Source organism: Nomascus leucogenys, chromosome 19, assembly GCF_006542625.1.
Source record: "Nomascus leucogenys isolate Asia chromosome 19, Asia_NLE_v1, whole genome shotgun sequence".
NCBI classification, from domain to species: domain Eukaryota; kingdom Metazoa; phylum Chordata; class Mammalia; order Primates; family Hylobatidae; genus Nomascus; species Nomascus leucogenys.
Window position 1 is genome coordinate 38,488,769 of NC_044399.1, and position 27,497 is coordinate 38,516,265.

General features: G+C 43.0%; 1 protein-coding gene and 2 non-coding genes across 4 annotated transcripts in view; 1 reads left to right on the plus strand and 2 right to left on the minus strand.

Moving 5' to 3' along the window:
* The window catches only part of NLK (nemo like kinase), a 158,847-nt gene extending 154,702 nt beyond the window's left edge, over positions 1–4,145 (minus strand). Inside the window, exon 1 of one of the 2 annotated variants that reach the window (XM_030799556.1) lies at positions 2,647–4,145. In XM_030799556.1, the coding sequence (XP_030655416.1) occupies positions 2,647–3,104 (458 nt within the window). In that variant the 5' untranslated portion in view covers positions 3,105–4,145. The remainder of the gene's footprint in view (positions 1–2,646) is intronic. The other variant, XM_003277096.3, reaches the window with a different exon arrangement.
* Positions 4,146–23,199: 19,054 nt separating this feature from the next.
* LOC115831615 lies at positions 23,200–23,334 on the plus strand. Its single transcript, XR_004027140.1, has one exon. It is a non-coding gene; the product is annotated as a small nucleolar RNA SNORA70 (small nucleolar RNA).
* A 3,441-nt stretch (positions 23,335–26,775) lies between these two features.
* On the minus strand, positions 26,776–26,912 carry LOC115831641. Its single transcript, XR_004027164.1, has one exon.
* Between the last annotated feature and the right edge of the window lie 585 nt (positions 26,913–27,497).

Here is a 27,497-nt window from a genome sequence, read left to right on the forward strand (position 1 = left end):
TGAATCAAATGATGTATCACTGGGAGAATATTTTTATGTTCCATTATAATCATTTTAGAAAAACGTTGTTTCCAATTCAGAAGGTGCTTCCTAAATTAAAAAGATATATTCTGTTTCAGTTAAAAAGTAAAAAAACCTCACTAATATCTTTACCTTGGGTTTCAGAATATTAGTGCAATTCCCTGTAGTTTGGTGTTCAAATCTCTAAACAGTCTTACTTAGGTCATAAAACAGTTAAATTTCAAATATAATAAGCAATTCAGACAGCAAGTCATTGACATGTAAATATAAAAATAGAAAAGTATTTGCATACTAAAACATACACCTGGAACTCTTTCCTTTTTCATACCAAATTGTATTTCACCTGCAACAGCTGATGAAAACACTCAATGCAGTTAACTAGAAAAACTTGGTTAAAAAAACAAAGACCCGAATCATGTGAGACCACAGAAAGAGGGCGGCCATCCACAAGCCAAGCAGAGGGGCCTCAAAAGAAACCAAACCTGTACCTTGATCTTGGATTTCTAGCCTCCAGAACTGTGAGAAATAATTTTCTGTTGTTTAAGCCAAAACAAAGAAGGACCTGACTAGATCAATTAACCAAGCAGCAAAGATGCCAAAGCACTGTGCTAGGCGCTGAGGAGAAAAGGATTACTACAGTAGACAATCCTTACCCTCAAGGGGCTTACGAATGTAGTCAGTGACACAAGACAAACCCGAAATAAGATGGTGCACAGAGGTGTACTTTAAGTACATGAGACAAATTCCATAGGTGGTAGAGCAGTCAATCAATTAAAGAACTCTAGAATGGATTCAAATCAAATATATTTGGGCTTTCAGATATCAGAGATTCATAGTACCCACTAGCAGAACGTTTGCTGTGTGAGATGTTTCAGCACTCCAGTTCTTTATTGCCCCCTTCCTTAAAAAAATAAATAAATAAATAAAATAAAAAAATCTTCCCTTGCCACCAACTTGAAGTCAAGACTGCTTACAAGTCACATCACTTTTTGAGAGAAATGTAAGTGAAAAATGCCTTTTGAATATATTCAAGAATGCTGCAACCCATTTCCCTTTCAGTATCCCTAGTTTTTAGCATTGTATGTAAGGCACTAAAAAAGAAAGTAAGCATCCAGATCTAAGAAGATCCAAACAAGTGCTAAAAGTTATCAGTAAATCAATGACAAAATTTAAACCAAGGAACAACCGTTTTCCTGTCTGCTCCATCCCCCAACCAAAGCTTGGAATCCTCAAGAGTTAGGCAAGGATAAGAAGTTCACAGTTAAATCTCTGAGATAGTCAGTGGAAGGGAAAAGAGGAAGGCAGGAACAGGCAGGTCCCTGAGCAAAATGACCGAGGCACCATTACCAGCTATACTCTTTTCCACCTTGAATCCCACACACCTTGAAGAAAGGACCATGCTGCAGCAGAAACTTCCTTGGGGACTAGCTGAGAAAACACTGGACTCTACTAGTTTTTTTAAAAAAAATGGATGAGATCACTTAGTAGCCTAGATTATCAAATCTGAAATATAAATAACATGGCCAGTTAAAATGCATAAACAATGCACCCATCAATTTTAGCCTCAAAAACAATGATGAAAGGAGATATTTACCAGGCTAGTTCCAAAGAGTTCATTTTCCTGTGGTAATGGGCACTTTTCTAGAGTAACAATTTTTGAATGCACTGAAAATACAATTCATCTATCCAAAGTGGAATCATTAGTCCTTGGGAGAAAACCCAGTTCATTCTAGTTTTGATAGGAACAAACATATTTTATTATAAACTACTAATCTTTCTAAGGTTAGACCAAATAGACCAAAATGTTATATTTAAGAAGCCCTTAGGCTTTTGCAAATATCCTAGCACTAGCAAAGGTAGGGTCATTTGTTAAAAAAAGTATTATTTCCTACTACAGCAACTGACCAACAGATAACAGCAACTTAAGAAGCACTAAATGACACTAAAACATTACACTGAATGTGGGCCACTGCATAGCTAGTCTACTAACCTCATTTGTGGTACTCGTGTGTGATGCTATATTTAATGCATTCTTATCAAAAGGCTACAGCTACATACTTCTCAACTGTAGCTTTATGGTTTAAAATAAACCTCTCAAGCAATGATCTTAACTGGTTCAACTATGGATCCTATCTTTCTTCTGGAGATCAAGATCACAAAGTAAGTGAAAAGACAGAAAGGATAGGAAAGTAGTTATGCAAAGTATATCCTAATGACAAGAGTATTATAAAGGAATTCAGTCTGGATCAGGTGCTAACATTTAATGCCACTGGGCCACTGAATCAAACACACGAGATGACCAAAGTCTTTGTAGGAATTAGTATTCCATACATTCATCTACTGATCCTGTGTTCAGTGGCTTGCTTAGGTTCTAATAGACAAGTTTGGTAGACAGCAAACTTATGTGTGCTGCTCATGAGAAGGTGCTCCACCCAAACTTGCCATGAGCCTAGACAGCCAATGCATTAGGCCTCTTTACCACATAAGTGAGGGTGGCTTCCTACAGTTGGGTTGAGAAGCTTGCTGCACCTTGGTCAACATGGAGAAAACCATGAAGGATGGACTCACCCAATGACAACCATCAGAAGAAACCATGAGAGGTTGTGTTTTTCTTTGGATACTCACCAGACAACACCAAAGGCTCCATATCCAATAGGTCTATCCGGCTCAATATCCAGCTGCTGTTGCGGATGATGCGAGTGCTGATGATGGTGCGCCTTAACTGTAGCAGCTGCGGCAGCCTGTACCTGAGCTGGGGCTGCTGCAGCTGGTCCAGGAGCCTGCCCCGGTGCCGGTGATGGGAAATATGGCTGTTGTTGCCCAGGGTTTAACATGGCTGCAGCTGCAGCCGCTGCTGCGGCTGCCGCAGCTGCCGAAGAGGTGTGCTGCTGTACAGGGTGTACAGCGGCAGCCGACCCCGGATGAAGATGGTGTTGAGGGTGGTGGTGGTGGTGCAGGTGAGGAGGAGGGAGGTGTGGAAGGTGGTGGTGATGGTGGTGGTGGTGACCTGCTGCTGCTGCAGATGTACCGCCATTGTAAGCCGCCATCATTTTTGCGTTGGCTCTTGCGCCACAAAGAGACATTCAAAATAAATGCTCTTTGATTGGAAAGCAAACTGGGTCAAGCTGTCATTTGGCCATTTAAAAATGAAGAAAAACCACTCACTCCACCTCAAAAAACATAGAGCGTAACTGGCTTTATGTCTTCATCAGTCAATCCAAACAAGTTAGAGGATCTTGGTGTTTAATTTTGGGGTGAGCGTGTGTGGAAGGGTGTGGGTTGCCAAAAGGAAAAAAAAGGGAAAAAAGAAAAGAAAAAGGAAAAAAGGACCCCTTCCCCCCAGGATTCCTGCCACAAGTGGGTACTAAAACTCCATTCTTAATTTGGGGGAGGTTCCAACTTTGAATGTGGGAATAAAGGCCAAACCTCCCGACCCCCTGAACTCCACACACGAAAAGGATCAGGTAACACACCACCCCTGGAATCTCGAAAGAGGGTTGACTCATCTACCCCTTCCATTCCCACATCCTTTTCTAAACACCTACCACCTCCTCAAAAACAGGATTAAAAAAAATTCCCACCACCCTAAATGGAGAAGATGGGGGGAAATTTTCTGGGAAACCAGCTTCCAGCTTCCCCCCCCCTCGAACTCTCAGGCCTTCCTACATCTCCCCCTACTCCTAGTCAGGTTGACCTGATTGGGGAGGGGGGGGCGGGGGTTCTAAACTTTCCTGGGCAGAATGAGCCAGGGAAGGAGGCTGGAGTGAGGAGAGGAGGCGACAGCAGGACAGAGAAGAGAGAGATAGCCGGGGCAAAAGTGAAGGGAAGGAGGTGCAGGGAGGAATGAAAGATGTGGGCAGCGCTCAGACGCCCAGACAGAGGGAACCGCCCCGGGAGAAGGTTAGGGTCCCGGGGCCAAAGAATAGGAGCCCCGGGAGGCGGGCCGGGTACGGTCGGAAGCGGGCTGACTCCTGCCCCCGCCGCCGGCTGCTTCTGCTGAAGAGGGTTGGGGGGGAGAGCGGGTGGGTCCCCCGCGCGACGGCCCCGCAGGGCTCAAGGCTGCTCCGTCTCCCCCCCTCCCCCCCACCCGGCTTCCGTCCCCGCGGCCGCTTTCTCCTCAGCCGCCGCGGCCGCTTTCTCCTCAGCCGCAGCCTCCTCAGCCGCCGGTGCCGCCGCGGCCGGACTCACCTCCCCTAGCAAAGCCGGATAGAGCGGAGCCAGCGTCGGACACGCGCAACCAGCCGCCGAGGCCCCGCCCCCGCCTTGCACGGACCGGCTGCCCTAGCCAATCCACGCCCACCTGTCCGCTACCGCCTCCAATCCTGGGCCAGGAGCTTCAGACAGGCGCACTGTTCGGCCAGTGGCAACAAGGTGTGGGTCTTCTGGGGAAATCCCGCCCCCGATCCAGGATGGGCAGATAGAAAGACCAATCAAAGGCAGAGTTTGGCTTGCCCGACAAGGCTTGAAGCCAATTAAAAAGCAAAGATCTTTGTGACATTTTCTTTCGCCTCTCTCCTCTTTTCTTTTTCTTCTTTTATTATTTATTTATTTTTTTTTTGGCAGGAGCAGGAAGCTGCGTGCTAATCCCGCCTGCAAAAGCTGGAAGAGAGGGGCGGAATGAAAGAACCAATCATGAGCCAGAGACAAAGAACAGAGTAACCAATCCTTGGGTTGAAAATGAAGTGGGATGGAACCTGAGCCAGATAGACACTGGAAAAAACAAATGGAAAAAAAAGATTGATGTAAGTCCCACCCTTTAAATCTCCTATAGGACAGGATTGTGGAGAATTTGCTGTCATATCGAGACAACCTCTTCAAGGGGCGGGGCTTAGGGAAGGGGTGGGGTCCTAAAGTGGGCGGGACCTAGACGAAGAAGGCGGAGTCCAAATCATCACTGGTCCACTGATCCGAGATGTCTAATATCCCACTTAAGATGTAAAGTGTGGGGGAAAAAATAGGGGAAGAAAAAGGGAATGTTGAGCTTCAGAAACTCAAGGTCCAAGGTCACTCAACAAGAAGACAGTCACAAAAGAAACTCAGTTGACTGACAGTTCATAGTCTACGGCTGGTCCTCTCCATAGTTAATCCTGATCTTGGCAAAAAGAGGAGGAATCTCCGGCATTCAGAAATCCACTGTCGACAAATGATAAAGCTGTTGGTGCAAATTAAAACAAAAAAAGTAAACTTCACCACAAAAGTAATAATTTTCTTCCATCTTTCTTTCTTAACAGGGTCACATTCTGTCACCCAGGCTAGACTGCAGTGGCACCGTCCTAGCTCATTGCAGCCTCCAACTCCTGGCTCAAGCAATCTTCTCACCTCAGCTTCCCAAGTAGCTGGGATTACAGATGTGCATCACCATGCCCGGCTGATTCTTTAATTTTTTAGAAACAGGGTCTCAATATGTTGTCCAGGTTGGTCTCAAATTCCTAGGCTCAAGAGATCCTCCCACCTCCCACCTTGGCCTCCCAAAGTGCTGAGATTACAGGCGTGAGCCACCACCTCCAGCCTCTCCCATATTTTCTATCAAGTAAGTTTCTGTCATTGAAATCTTACTAAAATAGCATCTTTCCTTTACATCACTTCATTTATCTGAATTTACCCTTCTTTTAAAATGTGAAATAATAAGCTTACAGAACCTTATCCCTACTGAAACTGCACAGTTTACTCAAAAACTTGGAGGTCATCTTCCATCCCTCCTTTGCCTGTCCACATTGTCCCTTCCAATCAACCAGTCGTCAAGTCTGGTTTTTTTTTTTTTTTTTTTTTTGAGACATGGTCTCTGTTGCCCAGGCTGGAGTGCAGTGGCATGATCACAGCCCACTGCAGCCTCCACCTCTTGGGCTCAGGTGATTCTCCCACCTCAGCCTCCCAAGTAGCTGGGACTACAGGCATATGCCACCACACCTGGCTAATTTTTGTATTTTTTTGTAGAGATGGAGTTTTGCCATGTTGCCCAGGCTGAATCATCAAGTCTTAAACAATTTTAAATCCCCCTCACTTCTGCTACTTCCCAGTCACACAGCATTTACCCAAATTTACACCACTAACATCTTTAACCATTTCCCTGCCTGCAAGCTAGCTCTCCTTTGATCCATCCCCCTCTGAGGCATAGTACATTTTTAAAAATACAAATCTGAGACCAGGGGCAGTGGCTCACACCTGTAATCCCAGCACTTTGTGAGGCCGAGGTAGGTGGATCCCTTGAGCTCAGGAGATCAGTCTGGGCAATGTGGCAAAACCCTGTGTCTACAAAAAATACAAAAATTCGTGGTATACATGTCTCTAGACCCAGCTACTGAAGAGGCTGAGGTGGGAGGATAGCTTGAGCCAGGGAGGTAGAGGCTGCAGTGAGCTGAGATCCCACCAGTGCACTCCAGCCTGGGTGACAGTGAGATCCTGTCAAAAAAAAAAAAAAAAAAAAAAAAAAAAAAAAAGGCTGCCTGTACCCCTAAATAGCCTGGCATGATCTGGTTCCTGCCTACCTACTTAAAGGGTCTTATCTCTCCCCTCCACTCTCCACACTTCAGACATTCTGAATTTCCTGCAGCTCCTTGAATACTTTCCAGCCTTCATGTATATCTTCAGCCCCAAACATTTCCCGCCCATCCTTCACTGCTCTAATTCATCCCTCAGGTCTTCATGTAAATTTTACTTTTTTTCCTGGAAAGTTCTAACTCTGTTCTAGAGTATATGTTTCTGTTGTATATCTCCATGACACTGCCTCCCTCATATCTATATTTTAAGTGCTTGTTGAGTTTGACCAGGGACAGAGAGCTTGTCTGTCTCACTCAATGTTGTATGCCCAGTTACTTAGGACAGTGCCTGAAAAAAAAGAAGACACTTGCTACAGATTTGCCTGAATTACTGAGTGCAGAAGTGGGTACAAACCCAAGCTCTGCCGTTTACTTACTCTATAGTTTAGGCAGCTTAACTAACGTTTCTCAATCTCAGTTGCCTCAACTGAAATAATAATACATGACTCATGAGGCCGATATGAGGGTTAAATGAGATGATGTATTTAAACGTGCTTGGCAAATAGTGAAAATGCAATATAAATTCTCTTCAACTCTCACCCTCACGTAATATTTGAGATGTTTCCAGTTTTCCAATGCACAGCACTCTCCTCCAAAGTGTAGTTTCCTAAAAGCTTCTTAGATGTTCAGCAAATTATCTGGTTTCACTTCAGAGCTACTGAATAAGAATTGGAGGAGGAGAGGAGGAATCTGTTTAACAAGCTCTCCAGGTCATTCTTACAAACGCTAGAGCTTAAGAAGCACAGGCCTAGAGTAAAGGAGCTTAGTCTTTGTAAACTTTCTTTTTCAGCGCTTAGTATAGTACTATAATAACACATAGAAAGTGCCTGATACACGTGAAATAAATAAATAAATCTAATCCATGAGAAAACAATTGTACATTAAGAGTTATTTATTCCTTCCACAAACATGTATTGAGCACCAGTTATATCTAGGCATGGTGCTAACTTCAACTGTGGGGGAGAGGAGATAGATGTACAGATGCTCCTGGACTCATGATGAGTTTGTGTCCCAATAAGCCCATCGTACGTTGAAAATGCATTTAATACCCTAACCTACTGAACATCGTAGCCTAACCTACCTTAACATGCTCAGAACGCTGACATTAGCCTACAGTTCTGCAAGATCATCTAGCACAGTCTATTTTATAATAAAATGTTGAATATCTCATAATTTATTGAATACTGTAGTGAAAATGAAAAGCTGAATGGTTGAGGCCAGGTGCGGTGGCTCACGCCTGTAATCCCAGTACTTTGGGAGGCTGAGGCAGGCAGATCACGAGGTCAGGAGACAGAGATCATCCTGGCTAACGTGGTGAAACCTCGTCTCTACTAAAAATAGAAAAAATTAGCCGGCCTGGGAAGCTGAGGCAGGAGAATGGTGTGAACCCAGGACGTGGAGCTTGCAGTGAGCCAAGATCACGTCACTGCACTTCAGCCTGGGCGACAGAGTGAGACTCTCTCAAAAAAAAAAAAAGAAAACAAAAGCAGAGTGCTTGAAAGGGGACTCAAAGTACACTTTCTACTGAATGGGCATCACTTTCAAATCATGGTAAACTAGAAAAATCATAAGTCAAACCATCATAAGTCAGGGATCATCTGTATTAAAGTCTCTGCCCCCAGGAGCTCTAAGTCTCTCTGGTGCAAGAATTTCCAAAATGGTGTGTGCACACCATGGTGGGGGGTGCACAAAGTGACCCACTAGGCTCCTGGAAGAAATTAGTACAACTTCTGTTTCATTTTTTTTATTTCATCTTTTAAAAATATCCATTTTGTCAATGTTTTATAATGTACATAATATTACAGAGTAGTGCCAATGTATAGCATTTATGAATAAATAAGAATACACAAATTGAGGAGTTGTGCTCAAAAATTTATCAAAAACATTGGAAAATCATTGGTCTGATGATCATTTAATAACGTTCATGGTTTTAGACATGAAGTCCTTGCCCATGCCTATGTCCTGAATGGTATTGACTAGGTTTTCTTCTAGGTTTTTTATGGTTTTAGGTCTAACATTTAAGTCTTTAATCCATCTTGAATTAATTTTTGTATAAGGTGTAAGGGAGGGATCCAGTTTCAGCTTTCTACATATGGCTAGCCAGTTTTCCCAGCACCATTTATTAAATAGGGAATTGTTTCCCCATTTCTTGTTTTTGTCAGGTTTGTCAAAGATCAGATAGTTGTAGATATGCGGCATTATTTCTGAGGGCTCTGTTCTGTTCCATTGGTCTATATCTCTGTTTTGGTACCAGTACCATGCTGTTTTGGTTACTATAGCCTTGTAGTACAGTTTGACGTCAGGTAGCATGATGCCTCCAGCTTTGTTCTTTTGGCTTAGGATTGACGTGGCAATGTGGGCTCTTTTTTGGTTCCATATGAACTTTACAGTTTTTTCCAATTCTGTGAAGAAAGTCATTGGTAGCTTGATGGGGATGGCATTGAATCTATAAATTACCTTGGGCAGTATGACCATTTTCACGATATTGATTCTTCCTACCCGTGAGCATGGAATGTTCTTCCATTTGTTTGTATCCTCTTTTATTTCATTGAGCAGTGGTTTGTAGTTCTCCTTGAAGAGGTCCTTCATGTCCCTTGTAAGTTGGATTCCTAGGTATTTTATTCTCTTTGAAGCAATTTGTGAATGGGAGTTCACTCATGATTTGGCTCTCTGTTTGTTATTGGTGTATAAGAATGCTTGTGATTTTTGCACATTGATTTTGTATCCTGAGACTTCGCTGAAGTTGCCTATCAGCTTAAGGAGGTTTTGGACTTCATGTCTAAAACACCAAAAGCAATGGCAACAAAAGCCAACATTGACAAATGGGATCTAATTAAACTAAAGAGCTTCTGCACAGCAAAAGAAACTGCTATCAGAGTGAATAGGCAACGTACAGAATGGGAGAAAATTTTTGCAATCTACTCATCTGACAAAGGGCTAATATCCAGAATCTACAATGAACTCCAACAAATTTACAAGAAAAAAACAAACAACCCCATCAAAAAGTGGGCGAAGGATATGAACAGACACTTCTCAAAAGAAGACATTTATGCAGCCAAAAGACACATGAAAAAATGCTCGTCATCACTGGCCATCAGAGAAACGCAAATCAAAACCACAACGAGATAGCATCTCACACCAGTTAGAATGGCGATCATTAAAAAGTCAGGAAACAACAGGTGCTGGAGAGGATGTGGAGAAATAGGAACACTTTTACACTGTTGGTGGGACTGTAAACTAGTTCAACCATTGTGGAAGTCAGTGTGGCGATTCCTCAGGGATCTAGAACTAGAAATACCATTTGACCCAGCAATCCCATTACTGGGTATATACCCAAAGGATTATAAATCATGCTGCTATAAAGACACATGCACATGTATGTTTATTGCAGCACTATTCACAATAGCAAAGACTTGGAACCAACCCAAATGTCCAACAATGATCGACTGGATTAAGAAAACGTGGCACATATACACCATGGAATACTATGCAGCCATAAAAAAGGATGAGTTCATGTCCTTTCTAGGGACATGGATGAAGCTGGAAAACCATCATTCTCAGCAAACTATCTCAAGGACAAAAAACCAAACACCACATGTTCTCACTCATAGGTGGGAATTGAACAATGAGAACACATGGACACAGGAAGGGGAACATCACACACTGGGGCCTGTTGTGGGGTGGGGGGAAGGGGGAGGGATAGCATTTGGAGATATACCTAATGTTAAATGACGAGTTCCTGGGTGCAGCACACCAACATGGCACATGTATACGTATGTAACTAACCTGCACATTGTGCACATGTACCCTAAAACTTAAAGTATAATAAAACAAAATAATAATGTTCATGGTTTAGATCAGTGCTGTCCTAGAGAAATATGAGAGCCGCATATAAAATTTTGTGTTCTAGTAGTCACACTAAAAAGTTAAAAGAGGCCGGGTGTGATGGCTCACACCTGTAATCCCAGCAATTTGGGAGGCCAAGGTGGGAGGATCGCTTGAGCCCAGAAGTTCAAGACCAGCCTGGGCGATATAGTGAAACCCCATCTCTGTTAAAAAAAGAAAAAAATTAGCCAGGCATGTTGGCATGTGCCTGTAGTCCCTGCAACTCAAAAGGCTGAAGTGGGAGGATCACCTGAAGCCAGGGAGTTCGAGGCTGCAGTGAGCCATGATCATGCCACTGCACTTTAGCCTGAGCAGCAGAGTGAGACCCTATCTAAAAAAAAAAAAAAAAGAAAAAAAAAGAAAACAAAATTCACTAGCCACATGTGGCTAGTAGCTACCATATTAAACAGCACAAATCTAGATCATGGGTTTGAATCCTTAATCTGTCCCTTACCAGCTATATGACCTTGGGCAAGTTCCTTGACTTATCTTAGTGTGAAAAATTTCCTTGTCTGTAAAATAGAGAGGTTCCCTGACATATGCAGTTGTGATAATTCAATGAGACAATCCATGGAAAGCACATAGCCTGGGGCTTGCTAGCAGTAAGTGGGATGGTTATTATTAGTACAGGTATTACAATCCAAGGCAAAGTGTCCCAAGTGTCCAGTGGAGAAATCATTTTGGGCACCACTCAGTTCATGTCCCCAGCATTCCATCCATGTGGAGTGGCTGGCCCCTTAAACACATCACCAGACAGTACAATTTCCGGCCTTTTCCATTTTGTTCCATTTTCAGGAGCTGAGCATGATGAACGAGAAGTCGGAAGTGAGTCAGCAGGATAGCACTTAGAGCCTAAAAAAGCAAGCAGGACATCAGAATGCATAAGCAGGAATATAATGTGCAGGAAGTGGGAGGTGATCTTCCATTTCTTCCAAGAAGTGGCTCACCCCATGAGTTGTCTGCAGAGACTTTGCAGAACTTGGGCCAGGCCCAGGAAGATTAAAGGACTACAAAAGGAGCAACTCACATTCAACAGTGCTGGGTGCTCAACACCTGTTACCTCATGTGATCAATCATCAATATGTCCCATTTTGCAAATGAAGAAACAGACTCGGGAAGGCCAGGTACCTTACCAAATCTCACACATCTAGTGAGTGACGAAGCTGGGGCTGGCCCACTTCCCACTGTAACCCACAGCTGGAGGGAAGGGGCAAAGAAGTGATGCTATGGAGTACCAGGAAGGACAGGTGGAGAATTCTTACCCTTTGAAGCCTGACAGCCAGGGGCCTCCCTCACTGGGTGCATGATGCTTTTTTTTAACATTTCTTACCCAAAACTGTTAGCAGAAGGCAATAGGATCACCTCTGACCTTTTCACACACACATTCCTCTGGGTCACACTCCGTTCATTCTCTGTCTCCATGCTTCGGGCCTGGCTTATCTTTCTACCTCTTCTACCTAAGTTCTACTCACTTTTAAGGCTTTGCTCTTAGAGCCTCAGATCTTCTTCTTTGTCGTCTTTTTTTGTTTTTTTTTTTTTTTTTGAGAACCTGGACCTCTCTGGGCTCAGGTGATCCTCTCACCTCAGCCTCCAGTAGCTGGGACTACAGGCATGTGCCACCACAGCTGACTAATTTTTTTGTATTTTGTAGAGTTGGGGTTTTTCCTTGTTGCTCGTTAGAATCTGCCTGCCTCAGCCTCCTAAAGTGCCAGGATTACAGGCGTGAGCCACTGCACCGGGCTGTAGCCTCAGATCTTTCGTGAAGCATTTTTCCTGATACAAGTCCCTCTGGATCTCTCTCTCCCCTGAAGAATTTAGACATTCAATGTCTGCAATATTTATTTGAAACATGCACTCTTATTTATATAATCTTATCATTTATGTGATGCTGTGAGAAACTTTCTCACTGTCTGACCTTGGGCACTTGACACTTGAACTTGTTTCCTCATCCGTACAATGGGTATAATAACACATATTTTGCAGTAGAAGGTAATATTGAGAAAATTAACTAAGGTCGTATATTACTATATGAAATATCTAGCACAATGCCTGACACAGAGTAGCCACTTGGGATAGGTGGTTCCCTTCCTCACTTTTTTTCTTTTTAGAGAAACAGCCCAGGCTATTCTCAAACTTCTGTGCTGAAGCAATCCTCCTGCCTCAGCCTTCCAAAGTCTTGGGATGACAACCATGAGCCACAACACCTGGCCTCTTTCCTCACTTCTGTGCATTGCTTACTTGTCATTATTTTCCTGGTATCTCTATTTCCAGTGCTCTTGTGTTTGGGGAGTTGGTTGGGGAGATGAGATGTGATACTTAAATCTTAGTAAATTGTAAAATGCTTCTCCTGTCTTCCTTCATCCATTTTTCTGAGCCCCTACAGGCCCTCCATCAGTCTTGTGACAGGGTATAAAGTCATCAATGCCAAAGCGAAGGTGGAGGCTTGATAAGAGAGAGTGGGAGCAAGGCTACAAACCTCATAGGCATTTGGTATTGCTGAAGGACAACGTGCATGTTCAGGATCAGCTACCAGAAGGTATAACAAGAGAAGCCAGACAAGACAGTGGAAGCATCAGTCAGGGAGCCAATAGCAACTAAGATGGAGACAGGACATGGCAACAAGCTGGGGACTGGGTGAGGCCAGACAAATCTAAGTTCATGTACCACCTGGTCCTTCTTCCCCTACAGCTGGGCCTCTTCCCATCCTAACAACACAGGCTCCCCAGGAGAATTCCCTTTGCATGTATCTCAGGATGTTGGCCTCATCTTACCCCTCTCCATTTTTCAGTCCCTGGATGGGTTATTTATCCCAGCTCCAAACCCCAGGACCAAACCTCAGCCCTGACCCATGTCCTTGGCCATGTGAGTCAGACAATGTCCCAAACTTCCTTCTTCCCAGATGAGTGGTGAACATTTTATCTTAAAGTTAGTAAAAAAGAAAGTTTTAAAATAGATTACACAATTGTTATGCTTAACATTTGTAGGTACCCTTTATTACTTTGACTTCTTAAGCCTTAATAAATGAAAGTATAACTCACATGCATTAGACACAGCAGTAAAATGAGGAATGTTTCATAATGTTATGTAGACAATATTCTGTGGATCTATTTTCAGCTTAGAATCCAAATACAACAAGATACTTTTCATCAAAGGGTCAGCAATGAACCATACACAAAATTACCACCTATCCACCCCAATACACCACGTTACAGAGCTCAGCCTCCAGGGCAGAATAAAGCTTGTCCTCACTGAAAGTCCACGGAGACAGTGGTCCCAGGTTAGAGAGCCACAGCCTTAAATAGTTATTGCTAGGGTTAGCAGGGGAAACCAAATTATCTAAGACCACAGTAAGCATTATTTGGGAAAGACTAAGACAGTGGTGGTTTCCAGACCATGCTGCACATTGGAGTCACCTGAGGATATTAAAAAAATACTGATGCCTGGTTTCAGTGGTATGCTGGTAAATATTTTAAGAATTGGCTGTTTAGAAAGAAAAGAAAGCCCTGATTTATAGCCGATATCCATGGCATAAAAACTTCTATCATGGTTAATTTCTTTTCTTTCTTTCTTTCTTTATTTTTTTTGAGACAGAGTCTCGCTCTGTTGCCTAGGCTGGAGTGCAATGGCGTGATCTCGGCTCACTGCAACCTCTGCCTCTCAGGTTCAAGCAATTCTCCTGCCTCAGCCTCCCTAGTAGCTGGGATTACAGGTATGTGCCACCACGCCCGGCCAATTTTTTTTTTTTTAAAGTAGAGACGGGGTTTCACCCTGTTGGCCAGCCTGGTCTCAAACTCCTGACCTCAGGTGATCCACCCGCCTTGGCCTCCCAAAGTGCTGAGATTACAGGTGTGAGCCACCGTGCCCAGCCATGGTTAATTTCAAGCTACTAGTATGACATCATTGAAGACAGAATTGGGAAGAGATGTGCACAATAGGTTCTCCAGAGCCACGTAGGAGCCAGCTTTAGCACACCACTGCCTGGTCACCCCCCCCACACACACACACAACTTAGTAGGTATGAGGTGTGACCTAGGCATGAGGATCTTTTAAAGCTCCCCAGTAGATTCTAATATGCAGCAAAGTTGGGAACCACTGGGCTAAGGGGCCTCACAATAAGGTCCCAGAGGCAAGAAACCAGCCAATTGATTGCCTTCCAGTGACAGCTGGGTTTTAACACTTGCCTCCTCAAATACACTTTCTTCCCCTAGCAAGCCTCCATGGAAAGCTAAATCCTCAGCAGAAGGTTGCTCGGTGGGCTGGTCTCAGAGCATGGGGTAGGGGTGGGAGGTCCGGAGGCTGGTGAGAGATCTGAAAAGTTAGGCGCAATGTGTCAATGTAATTGTCCACTAGAAATTCCTGGGGTGCTAGAAACACTGATAAATTCCTGCTCCAGCACATTCCTCCAGGGATGTCATTACCTTCCATTAAAACTGTATTCTGACTGGGTGGTAAGTACCTGATTTGCTTAATTCTTAATCGTTATACCTTCAGCTCTGTTGACTGAGCTCTAGTGATTTGGGTTGAAGTGTACCTAAGACTGCAGGGCAGGTAGGAGAGGAATGAAATTTTTCTGCACATGGCTGGCCAGGCCCCACCTCTGGGTTACTGCAGTCCCTCTGCTTTTGTCTGTCATGGTACTTGTCACCTGGCCTTGCAGATGTTTACTCATCTGTTGCCTTTAATGCCCTACAAGCTCCCCAAGGGCAGAGACTGGGCTCCTATTTTGCTAGGCGTCCCCAGTGCCCAGTGTTGGTTTAAGCTGACGTAAACTGAGCTCTTCCATCCATTATAAAGCATTTTAAATTTACTTTTAGAAACACGAGGAGGCCGAGTGAGGTGGCTCATGCTTGTAATCCCAGTACTTCGGGACAGGAGGATTGCTTGAGCCCAGGAGTTTGAGACCGGCCTAGGCAACATGGCAAAACCTTGTCTCTACAAATAATAATAAAAACAAAATTAGCTGGGTGTGGTGGTGGGCACCTGTAGTCTCAGCTACTCTGGAGGCTGAGGCAAGAGAATAGCTTGAGCCCAGGAGGTCAAGGCTGCAGTGAGCTGTGATTGCACCACTGCCCTCCAGCCTGTGTGACAGAGCAAGACCCTGTCTCAAAATAAATAAAATAAAATAAAATCACAAGTAATTCATGAAAAGATTCTTGGCATTTGCACACACACATACACATTTTAAAATGTATGGTTCTCAGCTGGGTGCTGTGGCTCGCACCTGTAATCCCAGCACTTTGGGAGGCTGAGGTGGGCAGATTGCTGGAGCTCGGGAATTCTATACCAGCCTGGTCAACATGGTGAAACCCTGTCTCTACAAAAAATACAAAAATTAACTGGGTGTGGTGGCACACACCCGTAGTCCCAGCTACTTGGGAGGCTGAGGCACGAGAATCACTTGAACCCAGGAGGCAGAGGTTGCAGTGAGCTGAGATCGTGCCACTGCACTCCAGCCTGGGTGACAGAGCAAGACTCTGTCTCAAGAAAAAAAAAAAAGTATGGTTCTATTTTTTGTGCTTTCAAAATACATGCTATTATACTATACATATAGTTCTATAAGATGCTTTTTCACTTAACAATATGTTATAAGGATCTTTTCATAATCTATTTATTAATGTGCTTTGTTCTTTCATAATGCTGAATTTGAAAGGTGACCTTGAGACAGGATTTAAGTGTAATTACTTTATGTGGGAGGTGATCCCAGAAAATAGGGTAATGGGGAAGTGAGACAGGGAAGGGAAGGAAGCCAATAAAGGGTGTTTTTTCAAGCAAGTCATCACTGTATGTAAAACTGGAGCTCGACTCCATGGGGAAACTGGGAGCCAATGTAGTACACAACTGTCCAACGCTTCTACCTAAAGAGAGCTGGAGTATTTATCCACTGACTTCCATCTGCCATTGATCGAGGGCTACTTCAGAGGCACATTGACTCAGGGACTTTTGGCCTGCCGTGCATCTGGGCAGAGAGGGCTCTGGTGGCCAGAAAAAGCCTTCAGTCAAGGAGATGCTTGTGCTATCAGTTGGAAGTCAGTTGACATACACAGACATGGTAAGTGCTAGGTCATATGGGTGGGGAACTGATAGGATCTGCTCCAAAACAGATGTGACTCTGTGCCTTACTTCATTAAATCCTTTCTCATTTCTCCTTTTTTTTTTTTTTTTTTTTTTTTTTTTAAGAGACAGCTCTGGCTCTGTGGCCCAGGCTGAGGTGCAGTGGCACTATCCTTGCTCACTAGAGTCTCAACTTCCTGGGCTCAAGTAATCCTCCAGCCCCAGCCTCCTGAGCAGCTGGGACTTTGGGCACATGCCACCACACCTGGGTAATTTTTTCTTTTTGAGAGGGAGTCTCACTCTGTTGCCCAGCCTGGAGTGCAGTGGAACAATCTCGGCTCACTGAAACCTCCACCTCCTGGGTTCAAGCGATTCTCCTGCCTCAGCCTCCTGAGTAGCTGGGACTACAGGTGCATGCCACCATGTCTGGCTAATTTTTTGTATGTTTAGTAGAGACAGTGTTTCACTGTGTTAGCCAGGATGGTCTCGATCTCCTGACCTTGTGATCTGCCCACCTCGGCCTCCCAAAGTGCTGGGATTACAGGCATAAGCCATGACACTGGGCCCACCTGGGTAGTTTTTTAAATTTTTTTGTAGAGACAGAGTCTCACTGTGTTGTCCAGGCTGGCCTTGAACTCCTGGGCTCAGGCAATCCTCCAGCCTTGGCCTTCCTAAGTGTTGGGATTATAGGCATGAGCCACCATGCTTGGCCCAGTATTTCTTTAGGATACATGCCTACAATGGATCCATCCATTACACAATATTTCTGTTTAATTTTACTCTCCTGGACTGGGAAATGCCTACTGTAACCTCAGAACTCCGGGTTGCCAGAGTGTGCGTATCCTCTCTTGCTAAAGCCTTCGGTCTTGCCCTTTCAGGAATCCTTTCAAGATAGCAGATAGGAGAGCATTTAATGACTTTCCTACTGCCCTATATGAGATTCTCATGGCCTCATTAAATCTCTCCATTGAGTATCCCTGTGACTTTACTCTTGTCGCCTGCCTTCAAAACCTGTTGTTGATATGTTCAGATTTTAAGCAGTAGTCTAGTAATAAAAATCAAATCTGGGAGCAATGAGTTTCTTCTATTTGGTCAGACATTTTACCTCTGTTTACCTGCGTAGGCCATCATTTCCAAATAAAGAGCACATGTGCACAACCTGAGACTGGGTCTGTGCAAGTCTCTTCACAGTTGCTAGTACAAGGACACAACTAGGAATTCATTTTAAAAATTTTCAATGCAAAATTTTTTATTTTTAAAATCAACTTTATTGAGCTGTAATTTACATCCAATAAATATTTTAAGTTCCATGAGCTGTGGATTCTTTTTTGTTTGTTTGTTTGTCTTTATAGATATGAGGTCTCCGTTGCTATGTTACCCAGGCTGATCTCGAACTCCTGGGCTCCGTTGATCTTCCAGCTGCAGCCTCCCAAAGTGCTGGGTTTATAGGTGTGAGCCATCACACCAGGCTGGCATTGGTTTTTAAATTTTATTTTCTAGTAGTTCATTGCTGGTATATGGAAATACACTTGCATTTTTTATATTGACTTTTTTTGCAGCCTTGCTAAATCCATTTATTAATTCTAGTAGCTTTTTTCTAGATTCTTGAGGATTCTCTAATCTTATTAATCTATAAATAAAAAGTTTTATGTCTTCCTTTCCAACATTTAGGCCTTTTATTTATTTTTCTTGACTTATTACACTGTCTAAGACCTCCAATGAATAGTTGAATAAAAGTGATGAGAGCAAAACTTCCTTGCCTTGTCCCCAATCTTAGGAAACAGTCTTCTACCATTCAGTCTTTCAGCATTCAGAATAATGTTATTGGTAGGTTTTTCATAGATGGTATTTATCAACTTTAAGAAGTCCCCCTTTAGTTTTAACCTGCAAGTACTTTTGGTTCCAGTGGTTTTTATTTCACCATGCTAAAAGACAGTGTGACTCTAGGTCTTGGTTCTCTTTTCCCTAGTAATGTTATATAGAAAGCATGGTTTCGGATTCAAATAGACTTGAACTCTGTCAGTTTCCAGCTATGTGATCTTGTTCTAGTTCTCTATCTTCTACATCAATTTCCTCACTTGTAAAATAAGGACAGCTAGTTTTGAAGGTTATCGTGAATGATATTTGGTTTGCTTGCATGTGTCTGACACGTTAGACACTCAAAAAATATTATCTCTCTCCTCTTGCTTTTTTTAGTAATATGCTTTTCACTTTATAATGACATTTATAATGTTTGGACTGGGTGCAGTAGCACATGCCTGTAATCCAAGCACTTTGGAATGCTGAGTGGGAGGATCACTTGAGGCCAGGAGTTCAAGACCAGCCTGGGCAACATAAAGAGACCCCCAACTCTACCAAAAAATAAGCAATGCATGGTGGCATGAACCTGTTGTCCTAGCTACTCAGAAGGCTAAGGTGGGAGGATCACTTAAGCCTAAAAGTTTGAACTTACAGTGGAGCTATGATCATGCCACTGCTCTCTAGCATGGGCAACAGAGTGAGACCCTGTTTCTCTAAATGATGATAATAATAATAATGTCTGCCCAAATGTTCACAATAGGGCTTTTTAATGTGGGTATTGGTAACACACAAACGTCAAGATCTCATCTATGAATGACAACTTCTCCATGGGTTGCAATAACTTGTGGCATCCAATCAGGTGCTTCCCTCTGCTAACTGCAGGTTCCATAATTATTCCCAGGCTAAGACTTCTTGGGATTAACGTGTTGTTCCAACCACTTCAAAAACAAATGTACTGTTCCAAACGATACTTAATTATATCATGTTCACTGCTTTTTTTTTTTTTTTTTTTTTTTCTGAGATGGAGTCTCACTCTATCATCCAGGCTGGAGTGTAGTGGCACCGTCTCAGCTCACTGCAACCTCTGCCTGCCAGGTTCAAGCAATTCTCCTGCCTCAGCCTCCCAAGTAGCTGGGACTACAGGTGCGTGCCACCATGCCCAGCTAATTTTTTGTATTTTTAGTACAGACAGGGTTTCACCATGCTGGCCAGGCTGGTCTCGAACACCTGACCTCATGATCCTCCTGCCTTGGCCTCCCAAAGTGCTGGGATTACAGGCAGGAGCCACTGCACCCAGCTCCCACTGCTTTTAATAGCATATCCAGAAAGAATGATTCACAAGTCTTTGGGCCATCTCAGATGTGCAGAGAACCTTTATTGTTAGTCTATACTTTACCTTCTTAGGCCTGGAATTGTCCAGCTCTGAACACAGCAGGAGTTAAGGATACCAGGCCAAAAAGTGTAGACATGATGTTATAACTCCCAGAGCAGTGATTTCAAATGCCAGCCCTAGAGCAAGTGCCTGATGAAGTGTTTTGCACAGACCTTGCTAGAACAGGAAATATTAGGAAGATTTGTGAGTTCTTCATAAAGCTAAATGTACTGTCCCTTCTTCTGAGATTCTATTTTTCCTAACTTCTTGGTGTCGAAATGCCCCTATATTGTTATTTGATGATGATGATTATGATGATTTACTATCCTTATATGGTATAATAAGTTAGCAAACTTATTTCAATATGCTACACACCACCAATTTTTTAAAAGCTACTGATCTGAGTATATAGCAGAGTATATTTTCCAGTATGCCTTGATTTGTGCCATGGTAATAGATCAACTATCATCATTATTACTCAGGGCAACTGTGGACTTGTTTGGAGTCACTTCAGAATTCTAGCCTCCATCCTACAACCAGGGGTTGTTGGCCCCCATGACAGAGAGCTGTTAGGTACTGGGTGCAGAAGATTCATGCTGCCCCAGTGGATTGAGGTCAGCTTCACCTAACCTAAAAAAAATATATAGTTATATATTTTGTGGCTCTAAACATGGGGAAGTTTTGGATATGCTGAAAAATATATAAAAATTGATAAATACCAAAATAAAGGGTCCATATCAACATGTTGACTAGTTTGAGGGAACCCAGGATTTGTGACAAACCTTATGTAGGGCATAGAGACAGAATCATGAGTGAGAAGAATGTGGCTGAGGCTTAACCATATAAGTCTAGTTTTCATCGCCATTAAGTTGAAATGATCACCCTCTCTTGCCTCTCTGGAGTGTTTGCCTGCAGATTGAATGATAATGGATAGGACAGTGCTTTGCAAACTACAGCATCCCCAGACAAATTTAAGAAATGACTCTCTTTTACTTTGTTGACAATTTAGAAGGCAATATTTCTAGACACATGACATCGCTCCAGGCAATCCCTTCACTGAGAAGAGATTATGAAAATGTACATGGCCTGTAGGCTAAATACTGTCAGAACATGTTATCACCAAATAAATCTGGACAATTCTATTTTTTTTTTTTTGAGACAGGGTCTCACTCTGTCATCCAGACTGGAATACAGTGGCGTGATCTCAGTTCACTGCAACCTCTGCCTCCCAGGCTCAAGTGATTCTCCTGCCTCCCAAGTAGCTGGGACTACAGGTGTGCACCACCATGCCTGGCTAATTTTTGTATTTTTAGTAGAGATGGGGTTTCGCCGTGTTGGCCAGGCTGGTCCTGAACTCCTGACCTCAGGTTATCTGCCTGCCTCGGCCTCCCGAAATGCTGGGATTACAGGCGTGAGCCACTGCATCTGGCTCAACAATCCTATTTTTAATGCCATATTCCCAAACCTAGTAACGAGGCAGAGAGCCTCCATTCTGGTGGGCTGCGAGATGCAAAGTGGGGTCTGAAGTTCATGAAAGGATAGCCAGGGGCTGTGTCAGTTGCTCATGCCGCCATGTTCTGGGTAAATGTCTCAGACAGCGTTTGCGCTGTGTGATATACTGGTGTAAATTCAGAAGCAGACTCTAGCACTAGCAATATCTTCAACTAACAATAAATTATTTTCATTGCCCTAAGGTCCATGTTGTTGGAATGCACTCAGATTATCGTCCATTATTGAGGAATAACAGTTGTCATTTGTTGAGTGCTACCTATGCAGAGGGACAATTTTAAGTGCTTTAATATATTATCTTATTTAATTATCTTAGCAACCCTATGAGGATGGTACCTTCTTTGACTTTTTTTTTTTTTTTTTGAGACAGAGGTTCACTTTTGTTGCCCAGGCTAGAGTGCAATGGAACGATCTAGCTCACTGCAACCTACACCCCCACCAGGTTCAAGTGATTCTCCTGCCTCAGCCTCCCGAGTAGCTGGGATTACAGGCATGAGCCACCATGCCTGGCTAATTTTGTATTTTTAGTAGAGATGGGGGTTTCACTATGTTGGTCAGGCTGGTCTTGAATTCCTGACCTCAGGTGATCCACCCGCCTCGGCCTCCCAAAGTGCTGGGATTACAGGCGTGAGCCACTGCGTCCAGCCAGTCTTCATTTTTAAGATAAGGAAACTGAGGCATACAGAACTGAGTATCTTATCCAAGGTCATGATTAATTAGTGGCAGAGAGTGAATTGGGCCAAGGCAGCCTCACCCAGGTGTAACCTATATTGCTTTTCTATTTTTATTAAACATGTACTCTTTTCTAGGCACTGGATTAGTCAACTACAGGGATTGATAAAACAAAATCTATGACCTCAAAAAGCACTCAGTCTAGTGGGGAGGAGTTACAACACAATGTAGTAAGTACTGCATATTTATCCTCTGACGCAGATTTATTTTTCTCCAAAGCATCCTTTATTGCCAACTAGCAAACTACATATTTACATCCTCATTTTTTTAAGTTTCTGTCTTCCTTTACTCAAACTATAAACTCTATGAGGGCAGGGTCTTCATTTTGTTCACTTTATATCCTAGTATCTAGAGGTACGCCTGGCAAGTAAATTTGTAGAAGCTGCATTCAAGGAACAGGAGTGGAAATTAAATAAAAATGAACAAAAGATGTCACAAAATATCACAGGATTCTTCCTCAGTAATCTGGACTGACCAAATCTTCATGCAATGGAGTATGCTGAAAGCTTCAGGGAGAAGAAAGGACATCAGCTAGAACTCAGGTAGTGAAGCTGCCCTTTAGATGTCCTGGAGTTATTTTGGGTGTATGTACCTTTACACTCCAGTCATCCCTCCAGCTCCCACATCCTCTCCAACCACACCGAACAGGTTGTTGTTTTCTACAAATTGACGTACCTTCACGCATTCTGTTCCCTTTCCTAGAGGACCTTTCTCCTGTGCCCCCTTCTACCTTCACTTCCTTTCTGCTTTACCACCTCAATTGTATCCTTCAAAACTCAAATCAGCTGTCACTTCCTCATCACGATGACCCACCTCTGTGCTCCCATACCACCCTCTACAATCATCCAGTGCCAAAAAAATCACTGTTTTATTTGTCTCTGCCCTACACTGAAGACTTCTTGAGAGCAGAGTCCATGTCTTATTCAGCCTATGTTTCCAAACCAAACACTATGCCTGGCATGAGAATGAATGGTGAAATGGAAGAGCTCTCCCCCACGGCTCCCCTACACAAACACACATACATCCCACTCACAGCAGTGACTGTGTCCTCTAATTCCAGTACTCCCTTCACTAAGCTATGACAGTGCTTGTTGTACAGAAGTTGTTTCAGTAAATACAATCATGAAAATATAAAAAATAATATCAGGAGAGTACTTTTACAACTAAATAGGAAAACATGCTACAAAGCTATACAATGCTACAAAGTAAAATAGTGTGCTAAATGTGCAAAAGCAAACAGGCAAATCAATGAAATAGAGTGGAAATCCCATAACAAAGAAAAGTTTGTAGAAGCTACAGCCAATTAAGCCAACCGAGTTTCTTTCCTCATGGGGCCCTGGTGTGCCATGGCTACAAACAGCAGTTTCCCTGGCTGGGTACGCAGCCTGTGTCTTGGATGGGTTGCTCTAAGGGACCTTGGAGACAGGCCTTTCAAATGTATGTTCATGTCTCTGACCTTGCACTACCCCCAGTGTAGGCTCCAAACAGGTTCCTTGGGAAAGCCCCAGGGCACTATGGCCAGGGTTCACACAGGCCAAGTCATCACGTCCATCCGCACCAAGCTGCAGAACAAGCAGCATGTGATTGAGGACCTGTGCAGGGCCAAGTTCAAGTTCTTGGCCGCCAGAAGATCCACATCTCAAAGAAGTCGGGCTTTACCAAATTCAAGGTGGATTAATTTTTTTTTTTTTTTTTTGAGACAGAGTCTCGCTCTGTCGCCCAGGCTGGAGTACAATGGCGCAATCTCGGCTCACTGCAACCTCCACCTCCCAGATTCAAGCAATTCTCCTGCCTCAGCCTCCCGAATAGCTGGGACTACAGGCGCACGCCGCCACGCCCAGCTGATTTTTTGTGTGTTTTAGTAGAGACAGGTTTTCACCATATTGCCCAGTCTGGTCTCGAACTTCTGAGCTCACAGAATCCGTCCGCCTTGGCCTCCCAAAGTGCTGGGATTACACGTGTGAGCCACTGCGCCTGGCCCAAGGCGGATGAATTTGAAGACACGGTGGCTGAGAAGTGGCTCCTCCTACATGGCTGTGGGGCCAAGTACATCCCCAGTTGTGGTCCTCTGGACAAGTGTCCGGCCCTGCTCTAGTGAGGGCTTCCACTGTGCTGCCCCCTCCTGATGCCCACCAATAAATCCTACTTCCTGTCCACCTATTTTTAAAAAAGTATATATAAGTATATTTCACGACAGTGACATTTTCTAATCAATTATGTAATGACCAGTTATTCAGAAAATGCTAAGACAAATTGGTTAAAGATCTGGGGTAAAAAAGAACACTCGAATCCCTGTATCATATCATATGCCATTATAAATAAAGATGAATTCAGTACGCCTGTAATCCCAGCACTTTGGGAGGCCAAGGCAGGCGGATCATGAGGTCAGGAGATGGAGACCATCCTGGCCAATATGGTGAAACTCTGTCTGTACTAAAATACAAAAAATTAGCTGGGCATGGTGGCACAAGCCTGTAGTCCCAGCTACTTGGGAGGCTGAGGCAGGGGAATCGCTTGAACCTGGGAGGCAGAGGTTGCAGTGAGCTGAGATGGCACCACTGCACTCCAGCCTGGAGGTAGAGCAAGACTCCATCTCAAAAAAAAAAAAAAAAAAAGTAATAACTCATATTATTGTTTACTATTTGCCAGACCTGATGCCAAGTATGTCATAAGCATTAACTAATCTGAGCATCATGACAATTCTATGAGGTTGGTACTATTAATTTTATTTCTATTTTCAGATGTGTAAACAGGTTCAAAGAATTTAAGTTGATCAAGGGCTCACGACTAATAAGTCAGGGGAACTTGTATTCAAATCTAGGACCAACTAATCCAATAGCTGTGACTTACTTTTGTGTGTGGGTGTAGCTTATTCTTTTTAAAAATTTATTTTTAATTGACAAAATATAATTATATATATTTATGGAGTACAATGTGATGTTTTGATATATGTATTCAATGTGGAATGATTAAATTAAGCTAATTAACATATCCATCACCTTATATACTTATCATTTTGTGGGGGGTGAGAACATTTGAAATTTACTTTCTCAGCAATTTTGAAACATGCAACACAGTATTATTAACTATAGTCACCATGCTGTGCAATAGATCTCAAAAACTCCTTCCTCCTGTCTAACTGAAACTTTGTATCCCACAGCTTTCACTCTTAACCAGTGTACTATGGTATTTTTTACTAAAGAAGTCTTAACACTCACACCACTGAGGAATTACCACTAAAAGAAAATGTTTGGAGTAGGGAAGATGTTTCTCAATATAATAAAAAAAATTAGCTTACAGCAGAAACTGTAAAGAAAAAGATTGCTAGATTTGAAATAAATATTTAAAAATTATATGATAAACAAAAGGCAAATTTAACACTCAGAAATCTTTACTTATAGATAAGGAGTTGCTGGGCACTGTGGCTCACGCTTGTAACCCCAGTGCTTTGGGAGGCCAAGGTGGGAGGATCGCTTGAGCCTAGCCCCAGTTTGAGACCAGCCTGGACAATAAAGTGAGACCCTGTATGTCTAAAAAAAAAAATAGCCATGCATAGTGGTGCATACCTGTAGTACCAGCTAATAAGGAGGCTAAGGCTGGAGGACGGCTTGAGCCCAGGAGTTCAAGGCTGCAGTGAGCTGTGCTGACACCACCACACTCCAGCCTGGGTGATAGAGCAAGATCCTGTCTCAAAAAAAAAAAAAAATAAAATGTTTAGTCTTAATTTGTGAAGACATTTTATAAAACAATAACAAAAACAAAAATCCAAATAGAAAAAAATGGGCAAAGAACACAAATGAAAATATTTAAATAGCCAATAAAATTCACCCCGAAAGTTTAGCCGTAGTAGTGATCAAAGACATGCAAATTTGAACAATACTTAGATTCCATTTTTTCTGTATCAGACTGGCCAAATGAAAAATACTGTTAAAATCCGGTGTTGATTTTTTTATAGGGAAATTAGCCACTCATGAATATACTGCTGCTGGGACTGTAAATTCTTATAGCCATTTTGGAGAGTGATTTGTTAATATGTCTTAAAAGCATTAAAATACCTTTGACCCAAAAATTCCATATCATGATAAAATAGAAATAAGTGCAGAGATGAATGTTCATAAAATTGAAAGTTTGACCGAATAAAATGGCCAGCAATAGGGGATTGGTTATGTAAATTGTGGAATAACCCCATACTGGAATAATATGCAGCCTTAAAGTGATACAGATTTTAAACTCTGCTTCCAAGGGTTCCATAGAAATCCTATAGAACTCTTTGGAACCCTATGGAATCCTTTCACTAACCTATTGGAAGGTAGTAAAACACGAATGTGTAGCTAGAACTGAGGCTCCCACCTCTTTCCTTAGCCAGAACAGCTCACTTCCTATCTGTTCTATGTATTAGGGTTTTGAGTCAGAATCCATTAAAAGGCAGGGGAGGATATTTCATTAACATCGAAAAAACTAACATTGTTGAGAAATATGTCTGACGCTACTAACTGGCCTATTTTATTTTATTTTATTTTGAGACAGGTTCTCACTCTGCTGCCCAGGCTGGAGTGCAGTGGTATGACCATGGCTTACTTCAGCCTTGGCTTTTTGGGCTCCAAGTGATCCTCCAGCCTCAGCCTCCTGAGCAGCTAGGAGTACAGGCATGTGCCACCACACCTGGCTGATTTTTTATTTTTTTGTAGAGACAGGTTCTCACTCTGTTGCCCAGGCTGGTTTTGAACTTCTGGGCTCAAGCAGTCCTCTCACCTCAGCTTCCCGAAGTGCTGGGATTACAGGTGTGAATCACCATGACTGGCCCTAACTGGCCTTTAAATAAATTACTCATTTTTACTGGGTCCCAGTTTCTTTCCTTTTTTTTCTTTTTCACGTCTGAGGTAGGAAAACAAGGCTGTCCAGCTCGTGTTGGTCCTGACAATGATCCTTGAGGGCTGGACTTGGCCTCCAGCCATGGCTAAGGAGAAAAGGGAGCCTCCCAGTGTCCTGATTACAAAAATGAGACAGACACCTAAGGTCCTTGCCAATAAAAAATTTTAAGAGACTGAACTTCCACTCCAGGTTTCAAGTGTTTGTGTCTGAATTCACACCCATGTCTGCTTCCCTCCCAAAGGTTTCTCCTTGGGATGACGCTGAAGCAGTGAAGTTCCCCAGAGCTGTTATGGAGACCTGGACACCCAGCACTGTGCAGAGGGCAACATCTTGGATATGCCTCTTTAAAGGATGAATAGACTCGGAGGGAGGCCACATGGATAAGTCCGACTGGGGGTGCTGCATGGGATGACAGATCTGAAATGTGTCATCTCTGCTCTGGCCCCAATCTCTGTACCCTTTTTTACTCTCAAGCTTTTTATTTTAGAATGGTTTTAGATTCACAAAAACGTTGTAAAGACAGTATGGAGTTCCCATGTACCCCTTTCAAAGTGTCCCCTATTGCTAACATCTTACATTACTGAGGTGCTTTTGTCACAACTAAAGAACCAACATTGGTACATTGTTACATATATATATATATATATTTTCTTTTTTCTTTTTCAGAAACAGGGTCTTGCTATGTTGCCCAGGATGGCTTCAAACTCCTGGACTCAAGC